This window comes from Peromyscus maniculatus, chromosome 7, assembly GCF_049852395.1.
Source record: "Peromyscus maniculatus bairdii isolate BWxNUB_F1_BW_parent chromosome 7, HU_Pman_BW_mat_3.1, whole genome shotgun sequence".
NCBI lineage: Eukaryota > Metazoa > Chordata > Mammalia > Rodentia > Cricetidae > Peromyscus > Peromyscus maniculatus.
Window position 1 is genome coordinate 53,615,758 of NC_134858.1, and position 15,598 is coordinate 53,631,355.

The 15,598-nt window shown below is 44.0% G+C and overlaps 1 protein-coding gene across 3 annotated transcripts in view; it reads left to right on the forward strand.

The window, feature by feature from the left end:
- The window catches only part of Hmg20a (high mobility group 20A), an 86,419-nt gene extending 77,078 nt beyond the window's left edge, over positions 1-9,341 (forward strand). For all 3 annotated transcript variants that reach the window (XM_006971551.4, XM_042280979.2, XM_076576340.1), the window contains 3 exons: positions 181-396; positions 2,279-2,421; positions 6,996-9,341. In XM_006971551.4, coding sequence (XP_006971613.1) covers positions 181-396; positions 2,279-2,415 — 353 coding nt within the window. In that variant the 3' untranslated portion in view covers positions 2,416-2,421; positions 6,996-9,341. The remainder of the gene's footprint in view (positions 1-180; positions 397-2,278; positions 2,422-6,995) is intronic.
- The last annotated feature ends 6,257 nt before the right edge of the window (positions 9,342-15,598 follow it).

A 15,598-nucleotide genomic window follows, 5' to 3' on the forward strand; every position in this document is an offset into this window, starting at 1 on the left:
CGCTCGGGGGAGCCAGGCGTTTCATTGCTGAAATTGCTATCTGGAGTGTCATAAAGAGAATTGGGAGATGTGGGGGGAGCTAGTGAGAGACAGCTAAGCAGAACTTTCTTAGGAGGGTTCCTGGGTCTCCTCAGAGGCGCCTTCTCTTACCACATGTGTTCTGGGGGCATGTGTCCTTAGCTCGTGAAGCAGAGCTCCGCCAGCTTCGCAAATCCAACATGGAGTTTGAAGAAAGGAATGCAGCCCTGCAGAAGCATGTGGAGAGCATGCGCACAGCAGTAGAGAAGCTGGAGGTGGATGTGATTCAGGAGCGGAGCCGTAACACTGTCCTTCAGCAGCACCTAGAGACCCTGCGACAGATGTTGACCAGCAGCTTTGCCAGCATGCCCTTGCCTGGTAATGGCATCCTCTCCATACACTATCAGTGGTAGGGAGAGTGGGTCGGGTGGGGATGGGATGCTGTCCATGTAAGTAGGGTGGAGAAGCTGAAATGTCTCCCAAGAGGAAAAGGAGGAAGGGGAAGTGTCCCATCAAGACTTTCTCTCACCCCCAACCCCCAGACAGGATTTCTCAGTGTAACAGCCTAGCTGTTCTGGAACTGACTCTGTAGACCAGGCTGGCCTCAAACTCTGCCTCTGCCTCCCAAGCATCAGTGGGAGCTAGGCATGGTAGTCCACACCTTCAATCCTAATACTTGGGAGGCAGAAGCAGGAGGATCTCTATGAGTTTGAAGCCAGCCTGGTCTATATAGTGAGACCCTGTCTTTAAAAAAAAAAAAAAAGATTTTCAATGAGACATGTTATAGAATGTCTATATTTATTAAAATCATCAAGACTTTCAGATTCTGATCATTTAGGTTTTTGTCCACTTCTATTTTAATATAATATATTCTTTACCATTAAACCTAATTTGATACTCAGAACCATTGGGTGATCAAGTTTCAAATCCTAAGGAGAGCACTTTTGTCTATGTATGTTTGCCTTGTATTTATTTGTGTTCTAATGGGAAGGAAAACAACACTAGTATTTCTTACCTACACTCTCATTTTAATTATAGTCATGGCAAAAATCTGGCGGTCTCAAACCTTTTGTTATACAACTCCTCATACACATTGTATTATATCGCCCATCTGTTTAGAGCATCAGTTCTCAACCTTCCTAATGCTGCCACCCCTTATAAAATTCTGTTCCTCGTGTTGTGCTGACCCCCTACCATAAGATTATTTTTGTTGCTGCTTCATAACTGTAAGTTTGCTACCGTTATGAATCTAATGTAAATATCTGCGTTTTCCAATGGTCTTAGGTGACCCTTGTGAAAGGGTCGTTCAACCCCCAAAGAAACCCACAAAACCACTGCTTTAGAGTATGTGTTAGTTATTTGTTGTTGCTGTGATAAAACATCATGGCCAAAAGAGACTTTCAGAAGAGTTTATTTTGGCTTATGGTTCCGGGGGTCCATCATGGTGGGGAAGTATGAGAGCAGGTGGCAGGCAAAGTGGCTAGAGCAGGAAGATTAGAGAGAACATCTTCAACCTAAAACACCAGGCAGAGCAAGATAACCAAAGTGGGACACAGTTATCGACTCAGAAAGCCCTCTCCCTGTAACATGCTTCCTCCAGCTGGCCTCCACCTGGTTCCATACCCTCCCGAAACAGTGCCATCAGCCAGGAACCAAGTGTTGAAATACATAAGCCTGCTGGGCGGTGGTGATGAATGCCTTTAATCTCAGCCCTCAGGAGGCAGAGGCAGGCAGATCCCAGTGAGTTCGAGCCCAGCTGGGTCTACAAATCAAGTTCCAGGACAGCCAGTACTGTTACACAGTGAAACTCTGTCCTGCGGCGTGGGAAGATGCATTAAGCCTGTGGGGAACATTTCTCATGCAAACCACCACAGAATAGGAAGATTAGCTTCCCCTATCTTTGAGGTCTAAAAGTCTTTCCTATGCAATTAAAATCTCTCTGTTTAGCAAACCACATTAGTGTCATGGTTTTTTTTTTTTAAAGATTTATTTATTCATTATGTATACAGTGATCTGCCTGCATGTATGTCTGCAGGCCAGAAGAAGGCACCAGATCTCATTACAGATGGTTGTGAGCCACCATGTGGTTGCTGGGAATTGAACTCAGGACCTCTGGAAGAACAGCCAATGCTCTTAACCTCTGAGCCATCTCTCCAGCCCAATTGATTTTTTTTTTTTTTTTTAAACATGGATTCATTAAATAACATGTAGCTGAACTGCATGGGGAAGTTTTCTTACTGTATCTTCTTGTCTCACTCAGGAAGTGGAGAAATGCCAACAGTGGACACCATTGACTCATATATGAACAGACTACACAGTATAATTTTAGCTAATCCCCAAGACAATGAAAACTTCATAGCTACAGTCCGAGAAGTTGTGAACAGGCTTGATCGTTAAGCACTGGTGAGTGCATACTGATGCAGTACTTGCATGTCAGCCCATCTTCAAAAGTGGGGTGTCCTCAGACCATCAGGATTGCTGAACTCTGGAACTGCACGAGGTGACTAAGGTGGAGACTTGACTCAGGTTCCTCTTGTGTAGTTGCTGGACGTCTTTCTCAGCAGTATGGAAACAGACTCAAGATGGGTTCTCATGCATATGTCAGGATTGTTGAAGGGAAGCAGCATGATTTTGTTGTTGGAACTCAGTGCTAGCTTTTCCCTTACTGGTTTCCAAAAGGGTCTTGAAGACTCCAGGAAAATTTAATGGAAATTACCCAAAAAATAGTGCGCAGAACAAACTAAATAGCATTCACCTGTTAATCTGTCTTTTCTCTGATGAATATTAGTGCTAATTTATAAGTAGTTAATGGGTACTTGTATATTTAAACCTATATAAGTAAGGAATGTTCTTATTCACCACTCAATAGCAGTGTGACTATTTTATGTTAAATGTTGATAGAACTAAACTTCAGTGAAGCAATTCATGTCTTGATTTTCAAAGGTTAAAAAAAAAAAAAGCCAGACATAGTAGCACACACCTGCAGTCCCAGCCCTTGTGAGACTGAGGCAAGAGGATTGTGGGTTCAAGACCAGCGTGGGTCAGCTCTAGTAAGACTGTCTGGAAAAGCAAACAAAGGTGTAGGGAGGTAGCTCTGTCATTAAGTGTTAAAGCGTAAGTATGAGGACCTGAGTTTTCATCCCAGAACCCACATACAATAGCCAGGTGTGGTGATACACCTTCAATCCTCCAGCTGTGGAGGAAGAGACAGTGGATCCCTAGAGCTTGCTGGCCAGCCAGCTTAGCCTAATTGGTGAGCTCCAGGCCAATGAAAGACCTGTCTCAAAAAAGGAAGCTAGATGGTTCTAGAGAAGTGACAGCCTTGGATGTCCTCTGGTCAGCATGTACATCCCACAAACACCCACATGCTCACTCCCATGTACATACGTACACAATGAAACAAATAAACAAGAAAGCTAGGCATGTGTAAGCCCAGCATTTAGGAGATAAAGGCAGGAGAGTCACCAGGGGTTCAAGGTGAACCTAGTCTCCATAGTGAGCTCCAAGGCTAACATACCAAGACCCCATCTTTAAAAAAAAATTAAAAGGAGGTTGAGCATGGTGGTTCACAACTTTAATCCCTGCAGAGGCAGGAAGATCTCTTTGAGTTCAAGGACAGCCTAGTCTACATAGTGAATTTCAGAACAGCCAGGACTACATAGAAACACCCTGTCTCAATAAATAAATAAATATGTGTGTGTATATGTGTGTGTGTGTGTGTGTGTGTGTGTGTGTGTGTGTGTGTGTGTGTGTGTATCACCCTACCGCAACACTAGGGAGATGACTTAGCAGTTAAGAGTACTTACTGTTCTTCCAGAGGACCCAGATTTAGTTCCCAACACCCACATGATGTTGGGAATATCCTCTTTCTACACTCACATGTACACACACACACACACACACACACACACACACACACACACACACGAATGAAAAGAAAAATATATGAAATTGTATATGAATGAAAGAAAAGAAAAAATGAGTAGCATCAAGTGTTCCATCCTGTTGGAGGAAGGGGCAAAAAGTACATTTCCAAAAGAGAACTGCCCATAAAGACTTTTTGGTACTAATGACCAGTCATCAGATATCTTTTCTTTCTAAAACAGGGTCTCAATGTTTAGCCCTTGCTGGTCTGGGACTTGCAATGTAAACCAGGCTGGCCTCAAATTCATAGAGCTCCTCCTGCCTCTACTTCGCAAATGTTGGGATTAAAGGTGTCTTGTATTGCCATATCTGGCCAGATAACATTTTCTTAAATGAAAGTGGGTTTGTTTGTTTTGGGGTTTGTTTTTTTTTTTTTTCACTTTAATTTCCGGAGGTAGCATGCTCTTGTAACACGCCATCTCCAAAATAGGCATCCCCATAGTCTGTTGATTAAATTGTTTCTTACCTACTGACTGTTATCTGGGTGGAAATTTTAGGGTTGGACCACATAGTGATAAAAACCACTTATTAAAACACAAGTAAGTAGCAGGATGCTCCTAGAGAGAACATGGGTTTGCATCTCTGTCCCAGGTACACAAGCACCCTCATCTGCATAACCTGGACTCGGGCTTGACTTAAGAGTTGGAGCAACACATGTGAGAACACTAAGGCCCATAGTTCTCTGTCTAATAAGGCAGCATTTCCTAGCAAAAACAAAGACAGTAGTCTTTATCCATCTTGCTGGAGTCTTTGGATGGTGACTGTACAAGACAATTCACTATACTTTAGCTTTGGTCATGCTTAGATGAGAACAAGATTATCATCCTTCTGCCGAGCAGCCAGATGGAATGGACTTACTTCTAAGAGATGGCTGGACTCCCTACAGAATAAAGAAGCGGCATCGCTGCTGCCGCTTATGAAGGGAACAGCTTGTAAATCTAGGCCTGGGATTCTCAGGAACTCATCGTCCTTCTCACACAGTGTTTTCAATTAGCACTCTTGTAGGCTTAAAAAGAGAGAGATGGGAGACTCAGCATGGACGATTGTGAAAGAAATCAGTAATTGATAACATGGAGTCTCCTCACCTAAGGAGAGGGCAATGAATTCGGGTATGAAGCCAAAAGTGGCTTTTCACTTTGAGCATATGCCAGTAAGGCTCTCCTAAAGCTGTCTACCATAAGGCTATAAACTGTAGTGGTTCCTCTCTGAAGAGTCTTTGAAAAACCTAGGCCATTACCAGACTCCTTGATTTTTAACCAAAAGTGTTTTGTCCTTGAAAAAAAGCCTGAAAATGTGAACTGTTCTATTACTACAGATTCTTACAATTTCCCATGCAAACATAACCAAGCCCCAACCCACCCCCCACAGCTGTCAAACGAAACAATTAGAAAGACTGTGATTAATACTAGCTTGGTCTCATTATACAAATATGTATAGACAGACATCTAGGCCTGATGTCCCCAGCACTCATGGTGCAATTAATTACTCTGACGTGAGCTTGGCAAAGGCTTCATTTTACTGTCAAGAGCAAGTGGATAAAGTGAAACTAGTAGCCACAGTTTACAAGTTTTAGAAAACATATCAGAGCTGGAAAGGGCCTTTAGAAATCCAACATAGTGTGTGTGTGTGTGTGTGTGTGTGTGTGTGATGTGTATGTAGAAATCCAACATAGTGTGTGTGTGTGTGTGTGTGTGTGTGTGTGTGTGTGTGTGTGTGTGTGTGAGATGTGTATGTGCAATCTTCCAAGCATCATGCACATGTGAAAGCCAGAGCTCAGGTCTGGAATTATCCTGTCACTCTCAGTGAATCTGGAACTCACCAGTTCGGCTAGAGTAGCAGGCCAGTGAGCTCTAGCAGTTGGCTTGCCTCTGGCTCACCAGCACTGGGTTCTAGATGTGTACCACCACACCTAGCTTTTTATGTGGGTCCTAATGCCTGCACAGCACGCACATTACCTACTGGGCTATTTCCCCAGCTCAGAAACCCAGCATTTTGTTATGCAGAATCTGAATCTCAAAGAGGACATGTAGCATTTGAAGGTCCTTGAGGAAATGATTTCAGAAACCAGAGCTTACCATGGCTGTCTAAACTGCCATTCGGTGGCTTCTGAAGCATAGCACTGAGGTGACGGGTGGAAGTAGAGCTAAGGTTCTCCAAACTTACAGCAGAGTGAGTATGATGTTAGTGACTTTTGACTAGCCATTGTAAATTTATTTTTATAGATACACAATGGAAGAATTACCCTAGCTGCCACCTTTCTATGACTAACTAGCACCTAGAGACAAAAATGAAACCAGGAGGATGTTTCTGTTGAGAGTTGATCACTTGTATGACTGTCACAATCCATGTATTGCCTGGTTTCTCTTGAAACACATAACTTGGCTGTCTGAAGATTTAAAACATTCTTTTTTCATGTATTGTATTTTCATTACATTTGTGTGTGTGTGTGTGTGTGTGTGTGTGTATGTGTGTGTGTATGTCTGTCTGTCTGTGTCTATGCATGTGAACATGTATATGCCACACTGTGGGTGTGGAGATCAGAGAACAACTTATGGGAGCTGGTTCTCTTCTTCCATTGTGTGGGTCCTGAGCTTGGACTCGGGTGACTGGCTTGGCAGCCTTACCCACTGAGCCGTCTTGCTGGCCTGATGACTGTATTTTTAATCAGTAGGAAAATGTGTTGATAGAATACACAAACACATTTCCTATACAGACAGACATCCTCAGCTTTAGGCTTGAAGAAAGCTGGTTTTGATTGGCCTTACATTCTGTGGACTGAAGTGAGTCACTAGTTTCCCTCACAGATTTGTCTGATTGTTGCTTTTTGATGACAGTCGCTGGCTCTCTTGGATCCAGGACTAGTGCAGGGCCATATTCCTCATTGAAATGTTGGCTGGAACATCTCACTGATGCCTGCCTACAGCTTTATCCGTTCTTTATTTCCTAGTTTTCCCTGTTATAGCCCTCTCAAAAGTCAAACAAAGCGTTTTTAAATCTGCAGCCCTGACTCCTGACCAGCAGTGACCTGTTTGGTGTTTCTTCCTATTCCGCAGATCTTAGTGCTCCAAGATGTAATGTTTTCGCTTGTGCAGAATGAGAAGCCATCCATGAACATTTGAACTGAGTGGGGGCAGAGGACTACAGACCCCTCCCTGTGAAAGAATTGTCAGTAAGTGAAATGCCTGCACCCCAGGAAGCTTGTGAGGGAGCAGCAAAGATGGATGTGTGAACTCTATAGAAACGCCCTGTTTGAAGCTTTGGAAATGTACAGCCCCTCGCCGACTTCCAGGTCTTCTTATTCCTCTCATTTCCATTTCTGCTCAAGTGGATCTGCATACATTCCTCTGACAGTGGTGACCCTGAGACTGACATCTTCCTTCCCTCCACAGCAGAAGGGAAGATTTCTCATTGTTACAATTCCACTACAGTTTCCTTACCTAGATGTCACTTTTTAAAATGCCTCTGGGGCTTCCCTTCACTCCCACCAAGTTATACATCTCCATTTTCTGACCTCTGGGCTTTGTTGCTCAGCGGGGCTCTGAAGGAGAATTCTCATTGGATGGGCCCAATCTTCTCCCATCACTGCCCTGCTGCGACTCCAAAGAAGGGAGCTTCTTGTTGCCGGTGCCCTGTGGAGTGAGGCTGTGTTTCATGCCCCACATGGTGCTCAGTGGGTGCCAGCCCTCAGCAGGCTCTGTGATTGCTACCCTGAAGGACAATGCCCCCTCCTTCCTTCCTGGTCCTGCCTGCTGTTCTTTGAGCAGTGCTCCTGCTCAGACATGGAATCCCAGCCACAGCAAGGCTCTTCAGTCCCCATCTGTTGGCAGTGTCTTGTGGAGCGCTTCTGCCGAGGAAAAGGTCATTGGTAAAGAGGGAGGAAGGGAAAGGAGTACACGTTTGGTGTTGGAAAGCAGCCCAGTGTTTAACTCTGTCTTCAGTGTACAGATCGGTACGTTAAGGTGATGGAAGCTTCTTTGGAAGTAGTCTCTTGAGCTACAGGGCACAGTGGAATCCTCTTGTGTTTTGTCTTCCTTCTGTGGCCACTAACTGCCGAATCTATGGAATCTACGTGAAAAAGGCAGGCTTCCTTCCTTCCCTCACCTTATTAAGGGATTTTTGTTTAACTGAAAAAACAAACAGGTTCTGTTTCTCAGGGTCAGTTTTGGATTTGGGGGTTTGGTTTGGTTTGGTTTTTGGTTTTTCTTTTATGCTCTAGAGCACAAGGCTAAAAGTGGCAGCTGAGATCTTTGGAACCAAAGCAGAGCATGCTGAGCCCATTATCTAAGCACTAGGCCACCAAAGCCAGGGGGGATGAAGTGTGGTCCCTCACAATATGCCCGTAAGCCAGGGCACAGTCCAGAGCCCCGTCCTGTGGCTGCACCATCCTGTTCTCTCAGCACTGTATTCTCTTCTGTGTGCAGTATTAGAGAGTCCAAAGGAAGCAGCAGGAGTAACAATAGATGTCATGTGAACACATCAGACTCCATGCACTGAAGCCCACAGAGCACTCCTTTAGAAAAGACTCCTTCGTTATTGCTGCACAGCCCACCAGCTCTGCTGCCCATGTGCTGTCCTGGTTCCCTGTCCTCGTCTCCTGTTTTCGCCATTTAGATTGCTTGCCTGCTAAGCCCATGTAGAACTCACTGTCTGTGGCAGAAGGACACCCAAGCTGGTTCTGGAAGTTTGTGTCTGCCTTCTGCCAGATGCTTCCTGTCCTTTCTTCCTTCCTCCTCACATTGCTGTTTCTCTTTGTGTGCAGTTCTGTACCACTCCCACAGCACTGATTTTATGGCCAGATAAGGCTATGACTTGGTCCAAAGATCATCATTCCCCTCTTTCTAGATGTAATACTTCATCTTGTCTAGACACATTTGCTTAACCAGAATTCAAGAGGATAGCAAGAGAATCTACTGGGTGGAATCCTTGTCAAAGCAGTAGCTTACTTTCAAATACTGCCTCTCCCAGTAGCTTGACACCTGCCTGGCGGGTGGCTGGGATTCAGTCGGGTAGTGTAGAGCTGGTCTGTGCCACCTCCTCTCACTTCCATGCTAAGCACAGAGGAGGTGGTGAGGGTGCAGGCTAGTACAAGGATTTCTTTCCAGTGGGTTCATAGTTGATTTTGCACCTACACACGCTCCTCCAGAAATAAGCAGTTACCTGTTCAGTGTTACATTTCCTTCCTGCTTTTTATTGAATAAAACACAGGAGCAGCTGGGGAAGGGAGATGAGGGGTTTGATTTCTGACAAGTTTTAGAAAAAGAAATATTGTGTACATGTGTTTGGAACTGTTGAATTGCCAGGTTTCTGTACAAGTGTTTTGTAATTAAACTTTTAGATTTTCTTTAAGAAATTGATATGCTTGCTTGACATTTGTCTCATTAAAACTTTTCTATGTTGAATCCATGTGACCAGTTTTGCTTGGATCGTAACAAAAAAGTTCTGCTTCTGCTTTTTCCTGAAAGACTTTGTCAACTCTCCATTAATCAAGTCTGCTAGGCTTTTAGAGCAGTCACACAGTCATTTCACTAATTGCTTATTCAAAATGTGTCTTCACCTGGTTGACAGTGCAGCTCTTCCAATGTGCGCAAGAACAATACAGGGAGTTCTAATTCATTTTATATGGCAGTAGTATTCTGGAGGCAGCGACTCTGAAGTCCCTTATTAATTGATCTTTTGACTGAAGAAATGTTGTGCTTAAATTCCTGCTTTTTAAAAATAACCACGCTTAACAATCAAGGTATTTTTTTAAGGAGATTTGTGAATTTCTACCATACTTTTGAAATCTTTAGGATGAGGCAGCCTTGTCTTCCAGAGCGCACTCTCCTCTTGGGGGCCAGGCATGGTGTCCCCTTAGGCTTCCTCTTCTAGCATCACAAGTGCCTCGGCTTCCTCACAGTGTCATTCATTACAAGGCGAGATTTAGGTAAGAGAAATCACCAACATACTTTGAGAAGTGCCAGGAGTCATCACAGCATCAGAGTTAGGACTGGGTTTGATTACATTTAACAGAAACCCAAGTCAGCAATGGCTTAAATCAGAAATGTGTGTCTCTCATAAAACAGTATGCCAAAAGAAGCCAGTCCAAGACTGACACAGAGGTTCCTGTCTGTACCACAATGTTATGTATCTCTCAAGGTCACCTTGTGTTCCAACATAGCTACTTGGCCAGCAGCCATCCCTTTGAAATTCCTGGCACCGTGAAGAGAGGGAGGCAAGGACAAACTAGCAAGCCTGATTTCCCCGTCTTCCCTGGAAATCACACTCAACACTTCCAGTCACATCACTATAGCTGGCTATTAAAGAATTCTAGAAACATAATCACTGTGTGGACACTACTGCTCAACAATAGGAGTTTTAGTAAGGGAGAGGAAGAAATGAACACAGTGGGCAGCAGAAATTCATACGTTAATGAGTGACACCTTGTCTAATCTTTGCCTCTTCGCCATTAGAAAATAACCACAAAGTTCTTAGAACTGTATTGATTTTTCCAAACAGCTGGGAAACTACCTGATCTCACTGGGAGTTGGCATTTCCTGTTCACACCTTAGCTTCTCTCGGAACTTCTGCAGCCGGTGGCCAGGCTTGGTAGAAGTCAACAGAAACAGGTGGTAATGCTTGTCCACATCGAACACTTCTAACTGCTCTGCACCAGGATGACCGCTCCCTGAGGGTGGGGATGATAAAGTATTGTTTGGTGGAAAAGCTGTAACTACTTCCTGCTCTCTGAAATAATTTCCTGCCTCACGACCAGGACTCCCAAGTTAGGTCCTTTTTCTTTGAGGTGTTTGTTTTCCTGCACTCAGATGTAAACTTTAAAATGCCTAGAGATATCAACACTAACTCACATGCCAGCTCATGAGAGAGGAATTGAGAGTCAGAAGCATCAGATGAACATGAACTAGAAATCATCTCATGGGAACATGTGTCTGTGGAGAGACTCTGGCCAGAAACAGGAATGTAGTTCTGAAGAGGAGCCTGAGGACTTAGAAATGGCATTGGGAAATTGAGAGCAGGCAGTACAGAGTATCTGAAGATTTTTGTGAATATCTGTCATGCTGGATTGGTGGGAAGCTGTGAAACTGATGTGAGTGTTCTACATGTGACCTAAACACTACCTCCAGCTCACAAGAGCATCTTCCCATTTCACTTAAGTTTATTGTGTGGAGCTACAAAAGTGTTCATAAGGTGTGTTTCTGGGGCTGGAAAGATGGCTCAGTGGTTAAAAGCACTCACTGGCTGCTCCTACAGAAGGGTTAGATTCCCAACACCCACACAGTGGCTTACATCTGTCTATAGCTCCAGTTCCAGGTGACCTGACATCTGGCTTCCTCAGCACAAGGCATGCAGGTGGTGCACAGACATACATGCAGGCAAAACATGTATTCACATAATAAAAATTAAGAATATCTGTACATGGATGTTCGATAAAGACGAACAGAAAGGACAGACATGTGCTTAAATAGCAGATTGAATTAAGAGTTTCAGATGAGGAAGTAATTTTGTGAGAGAGAGTCGGGAGGGGCAGAGGACAAGGGCAGGGTCTTCCTCTACTGCTGTCTACCTTATTTCTTCTGAAATAGGACCTAAATCTCTTCCAGGGCCCAGAACTCACTAATTGGTTGGATTGCATTGCATTTGACAGAAACCCAAGTCAGCAATTACTTAAATACGAAGTGTGTCTCTCGTTAAAAAAAAACAAAAACAAAAGAAGTATGCCAAAAGAAGCCAGTCCAAGACATGCATGAAAGTGCTGTCTATACCACAACTTACTGTCTTTCTCAAGGTTATGCAGGGTTCCAACATGGCCACTTGGCCAGCATGCTCTGGATCTACCTGGCTTTTCCCTCTCCCCAAAGCCAGGGTTCCAGACATGGCCATCACACTAGCACTTCCACATGGTGCTAGGAATTTGAGCTCAGGTCTTCATGCAGGTGTTTTACCAACTGAAGCGTCTCCCCAGCCCTGAAATCACTTTTTTCCTTTAAATTTTTTGACAATTTAGAGAGATAGATGGGTGGTTAAGAGCACTGGCTGCTTTTCCAGAAGAGCCCAGCTCTTTCCAACACCCACCCGATGGCTCACAACCACCAGTCTCAGGGTATCTGACACCTTCTGGTCTTGAGCAACAGCCGTGCATCCGATGCAGAGACATACATGCAGAGAAAACATCTGTACGCATGAAATTGATTGTTTTTACATCTTTGACAATCTTCTATAACCCTAGAATATAGTTTGGTGATTTTCACCCCAGCTATCCTCTCTCATCCCCTCCTTCCCAACATGTCCCCTCTCAGGCAAGCTAGACAAACCTTTCCTGCTGAGCTGTATTCTCAGCCTCACATAGTCTTTATTTTGTTTGCTTGTGAATGGAATGATTTACAAGTTCCTGAGTCACCCCGTGCACAGGAGCCCTGCTCTCACTGGACTGTTCCCATCTTAATATATGTGCTGCTAACATGAGAACATACTGTAGAGTTTTTAATGCAGGTTACACTAGTTATCCACATACAGCATTTAGAATGGTGCCTGTCATAGAGTACAGGACACTCAGGCAAAAGAGAAACAACAGCTAGACAAACCATAAGCCAAGTAAGTAGTCTGGTCTACTCGTCATAGGAGTTTTATTATTTAATTCCTACCACAACTTTATATTATATCCATTTTACAGTTAAGTAAATGAAGACTGGGAGATAAGTCATTTGCATAGTTATGCAACTAGACATGAGAAAGGTTTTGTTTTGACATAGGATCTTACTATGTAGCCTTGAACTCACAGAGCTCTGCCAGCACCTGCCTCCTGAGTGCTGGGATTAGAGGCGTGCGCCACCGCACCAGCCCCAAGCTGTGGTCTTTTGCTTTGTTTTTGGTTTGTGTGTAGCCCTGTACATCCTGCAACTCGTTCTGTAGCCCAGGCTGGCCTCCTACTTAGATATTCACCTGCCTCTGCCTCCAGAGTGCTGGGATTAAAGGTGTGAACCACCACTACCACTACCACCACCACCACCCAACATTCAAGCTGTAGTTTTATTGTTTGTTTGTTTCTTTTAATGACTTAAATAGGACTTTATACGTATTCAGTTCTAACTCCACATTCTGTTATAACCACACTGTTATTACTGAGGTTTTTTTTTTTAAGTGTTTTTGTTTTTGGGGTCTGTCTATCTGTTTTGAGTTTTATATAGCCCAGGCTGGCCTAGAATTCACGAGGTAGCAAGGATGATGTTGAGGTCTCGAGAGCTGGTATTATAGGTGTGTTCCAACCATGCTGGGCTGTTCAAGAGAATGAGACCAGGATGTTGAATGTGTCACCAGCTGTTCCAGGTCCCAGACCCTAAGGTTTCTCTACTGCTGGGAGGAGAGGTCTGTAAAGTATCCAGACCCATACTCTCAGCCATTGGCCAAACATGAGAAGTGATATGAACTATGGGAGAGGAAAAGTCTTTCTCAAAAACTGTCTTCTGGAGAAAAACTGATTTGAAAGAGCCAGGAAGACTGTGGGATATAAAAAGGTCACAATCCTGAGGCAGGAAAGGAAGAAGGAGCCTGTAAGGAATGGCGAAGAGCTAAGTTTCATGTGGCGATATTTCAACACCAATGAGGGGCAGGTAGGTTTTTAAGGGTTCTTCACTGCTGTGTGGAGAATTTCAAGGAAGCAAGGGAAGAATCAAGAGCCTGGTTAGAAAACCCGCACAGAGACGGTAGTATCAGTGCACACTTTTATTCCCAGCACTGGAGGCCACGGCAAGTTTGAGGCCAGCCTGGTCTACATGAGTTCCAGGACAACAGGAGCTACCTAATGAGATCCTGTCTCAAAAAAGGGGGGTGGGGGAGAAAGAAAAAAAACTGGCACAGGAGTCCAGTGAGAAGTGACATTGTCTCAGCTCTGGCAGTGGGGGTGGAAAAGAGCCAATAGATTGAGTCTAGTTTAGAATTAGAATGGACCAAAGGTGCTAAGGGATTGTATATAAATAAAACAAACAAAAGAATCAGATTATTCCATGGGTGTGACTCAGTAGTAAAGCATGTGCTTAGTATGCACAAGCCCTGAGTTTGAACCCCAGCGATACCCGTGTACACACATGCACATATATACATGCATACGTGTGCACACACACACACACACACACACTAATTCCTAGCTTTTGGGCTTTAGCAATTAAGCCAAGGACAGGATACTATTGCCTGAGATGGGGCAGACTTAGAGACAAAATGTTGTGAAGGAAAGACCCAGGAATTCAGTTGTGAGGCTGGGAGGTGTAGCTCAGTTGGTCCAGTGCTTGTCTAGTGCATGAAGTTCTGGGCTCCATCCCAGCACCACTTAAACTGGATGTGGCAGTACATCGCTGTAATCCCAGCACTCTGGAAGTTGAAGCCAAAGGACCAAAGTTCAAGGTCATCCTTGGCTAGAAAGAGAATTTGAGGTCAGCCTGGTAAATTATATAGTGAGACACTGTTTTAAAAACAAGACCCAAAAAAAAAAAATCTGTTTTAGACTAGCTAAATTTGAGATTAGCCCTCAACAGCTGGCTTAAATCTCTCTGCTATCAGTTAAAAAAATTCCTTTCAGCTCTTAAAAGCCTGTGGTTTCCCTGAGCTTCTAACTTCAGGTCACTGTTTGCTAACATTCCTTCCATGCTCAGCGCATACACGCACGTAGGCTCACTTGAGCTGATCACTGAACTATGAAATTAAGGAATGGTCTCCGTTTTAATTCTTCAAGCTCCTTAGGAAAAGAAAATTTAAAACCTCGAGTCTGCCTTTGTTTAAGATTGGCCAAGAGCAGCTGAGTGTTGTAGGATATAAAAATCATACCATAAGCCGATGGCTAGAAAAGGCTGGGAAGCAATGGGAAGTGTGTGCCGGGGAGACTGGCCAGAAATATATTTGGCATCATTCAGAGAAGGGTAACATGAGAAGACATGGGAGATGCAGCCCAGAGCAAATGGCTGCTGAGATGGTTTTGCCCTCCTCACGTCAGCTGGGCCTGCGCAGAGGAATGTGAGATGATAACCCATTTATCTCCAGGCTGGTGGGTGTTTTAAGTAGCCTTCTATTTATGAAAAGAAGTTCTCAGCTCTTTGTAAGGCAGACTAACGTGGTCACTGGATTTCACTCACCACTCGGGAGAATGAAAGTTTCAGATGTGCTCATTGAGTCTGTTGGAAGATTTTCTGTGTGCTTTGGGTGAAAAGCTGAGGCAGTCCTTCTCCCCTGGGAGCTAGTTCATAATGCAAGAATTAAAAAAAAAAAAAAGGTACAAAAAGATTACCGATAAGTAATCGAACAGCTGTGAGCAAAGTGTGCTGGAAAATAAAAGGAAGGATTCAATGGTGTGCTAGAGAGAAGTCCAAAAAAGGACTTTACCAGTATAACATCTTTAAGCTGGGTACTACAGCAAGATAGTTTTGTTGTTGTTGATGATGTTTTTAAAGAAACGAGAAACGGCCAGGTATCTCTGAGGCAGAGCTCTCGCAGAGCAATGTGCAGGACCCTGAGTCCTTCCCAGTACTGCAGACAGTGAAGTGTTAGGGAAGCAGGCTGTAACGAGCTTCAGATGCCATGCTTAGGGACTTGACTTTTAATTTGTAGCAGAGGAAAAAACAATCACAGCTGTTTTTGCAAAGCAGTAGCATGAGAAGATAATAAACCAGCTCGG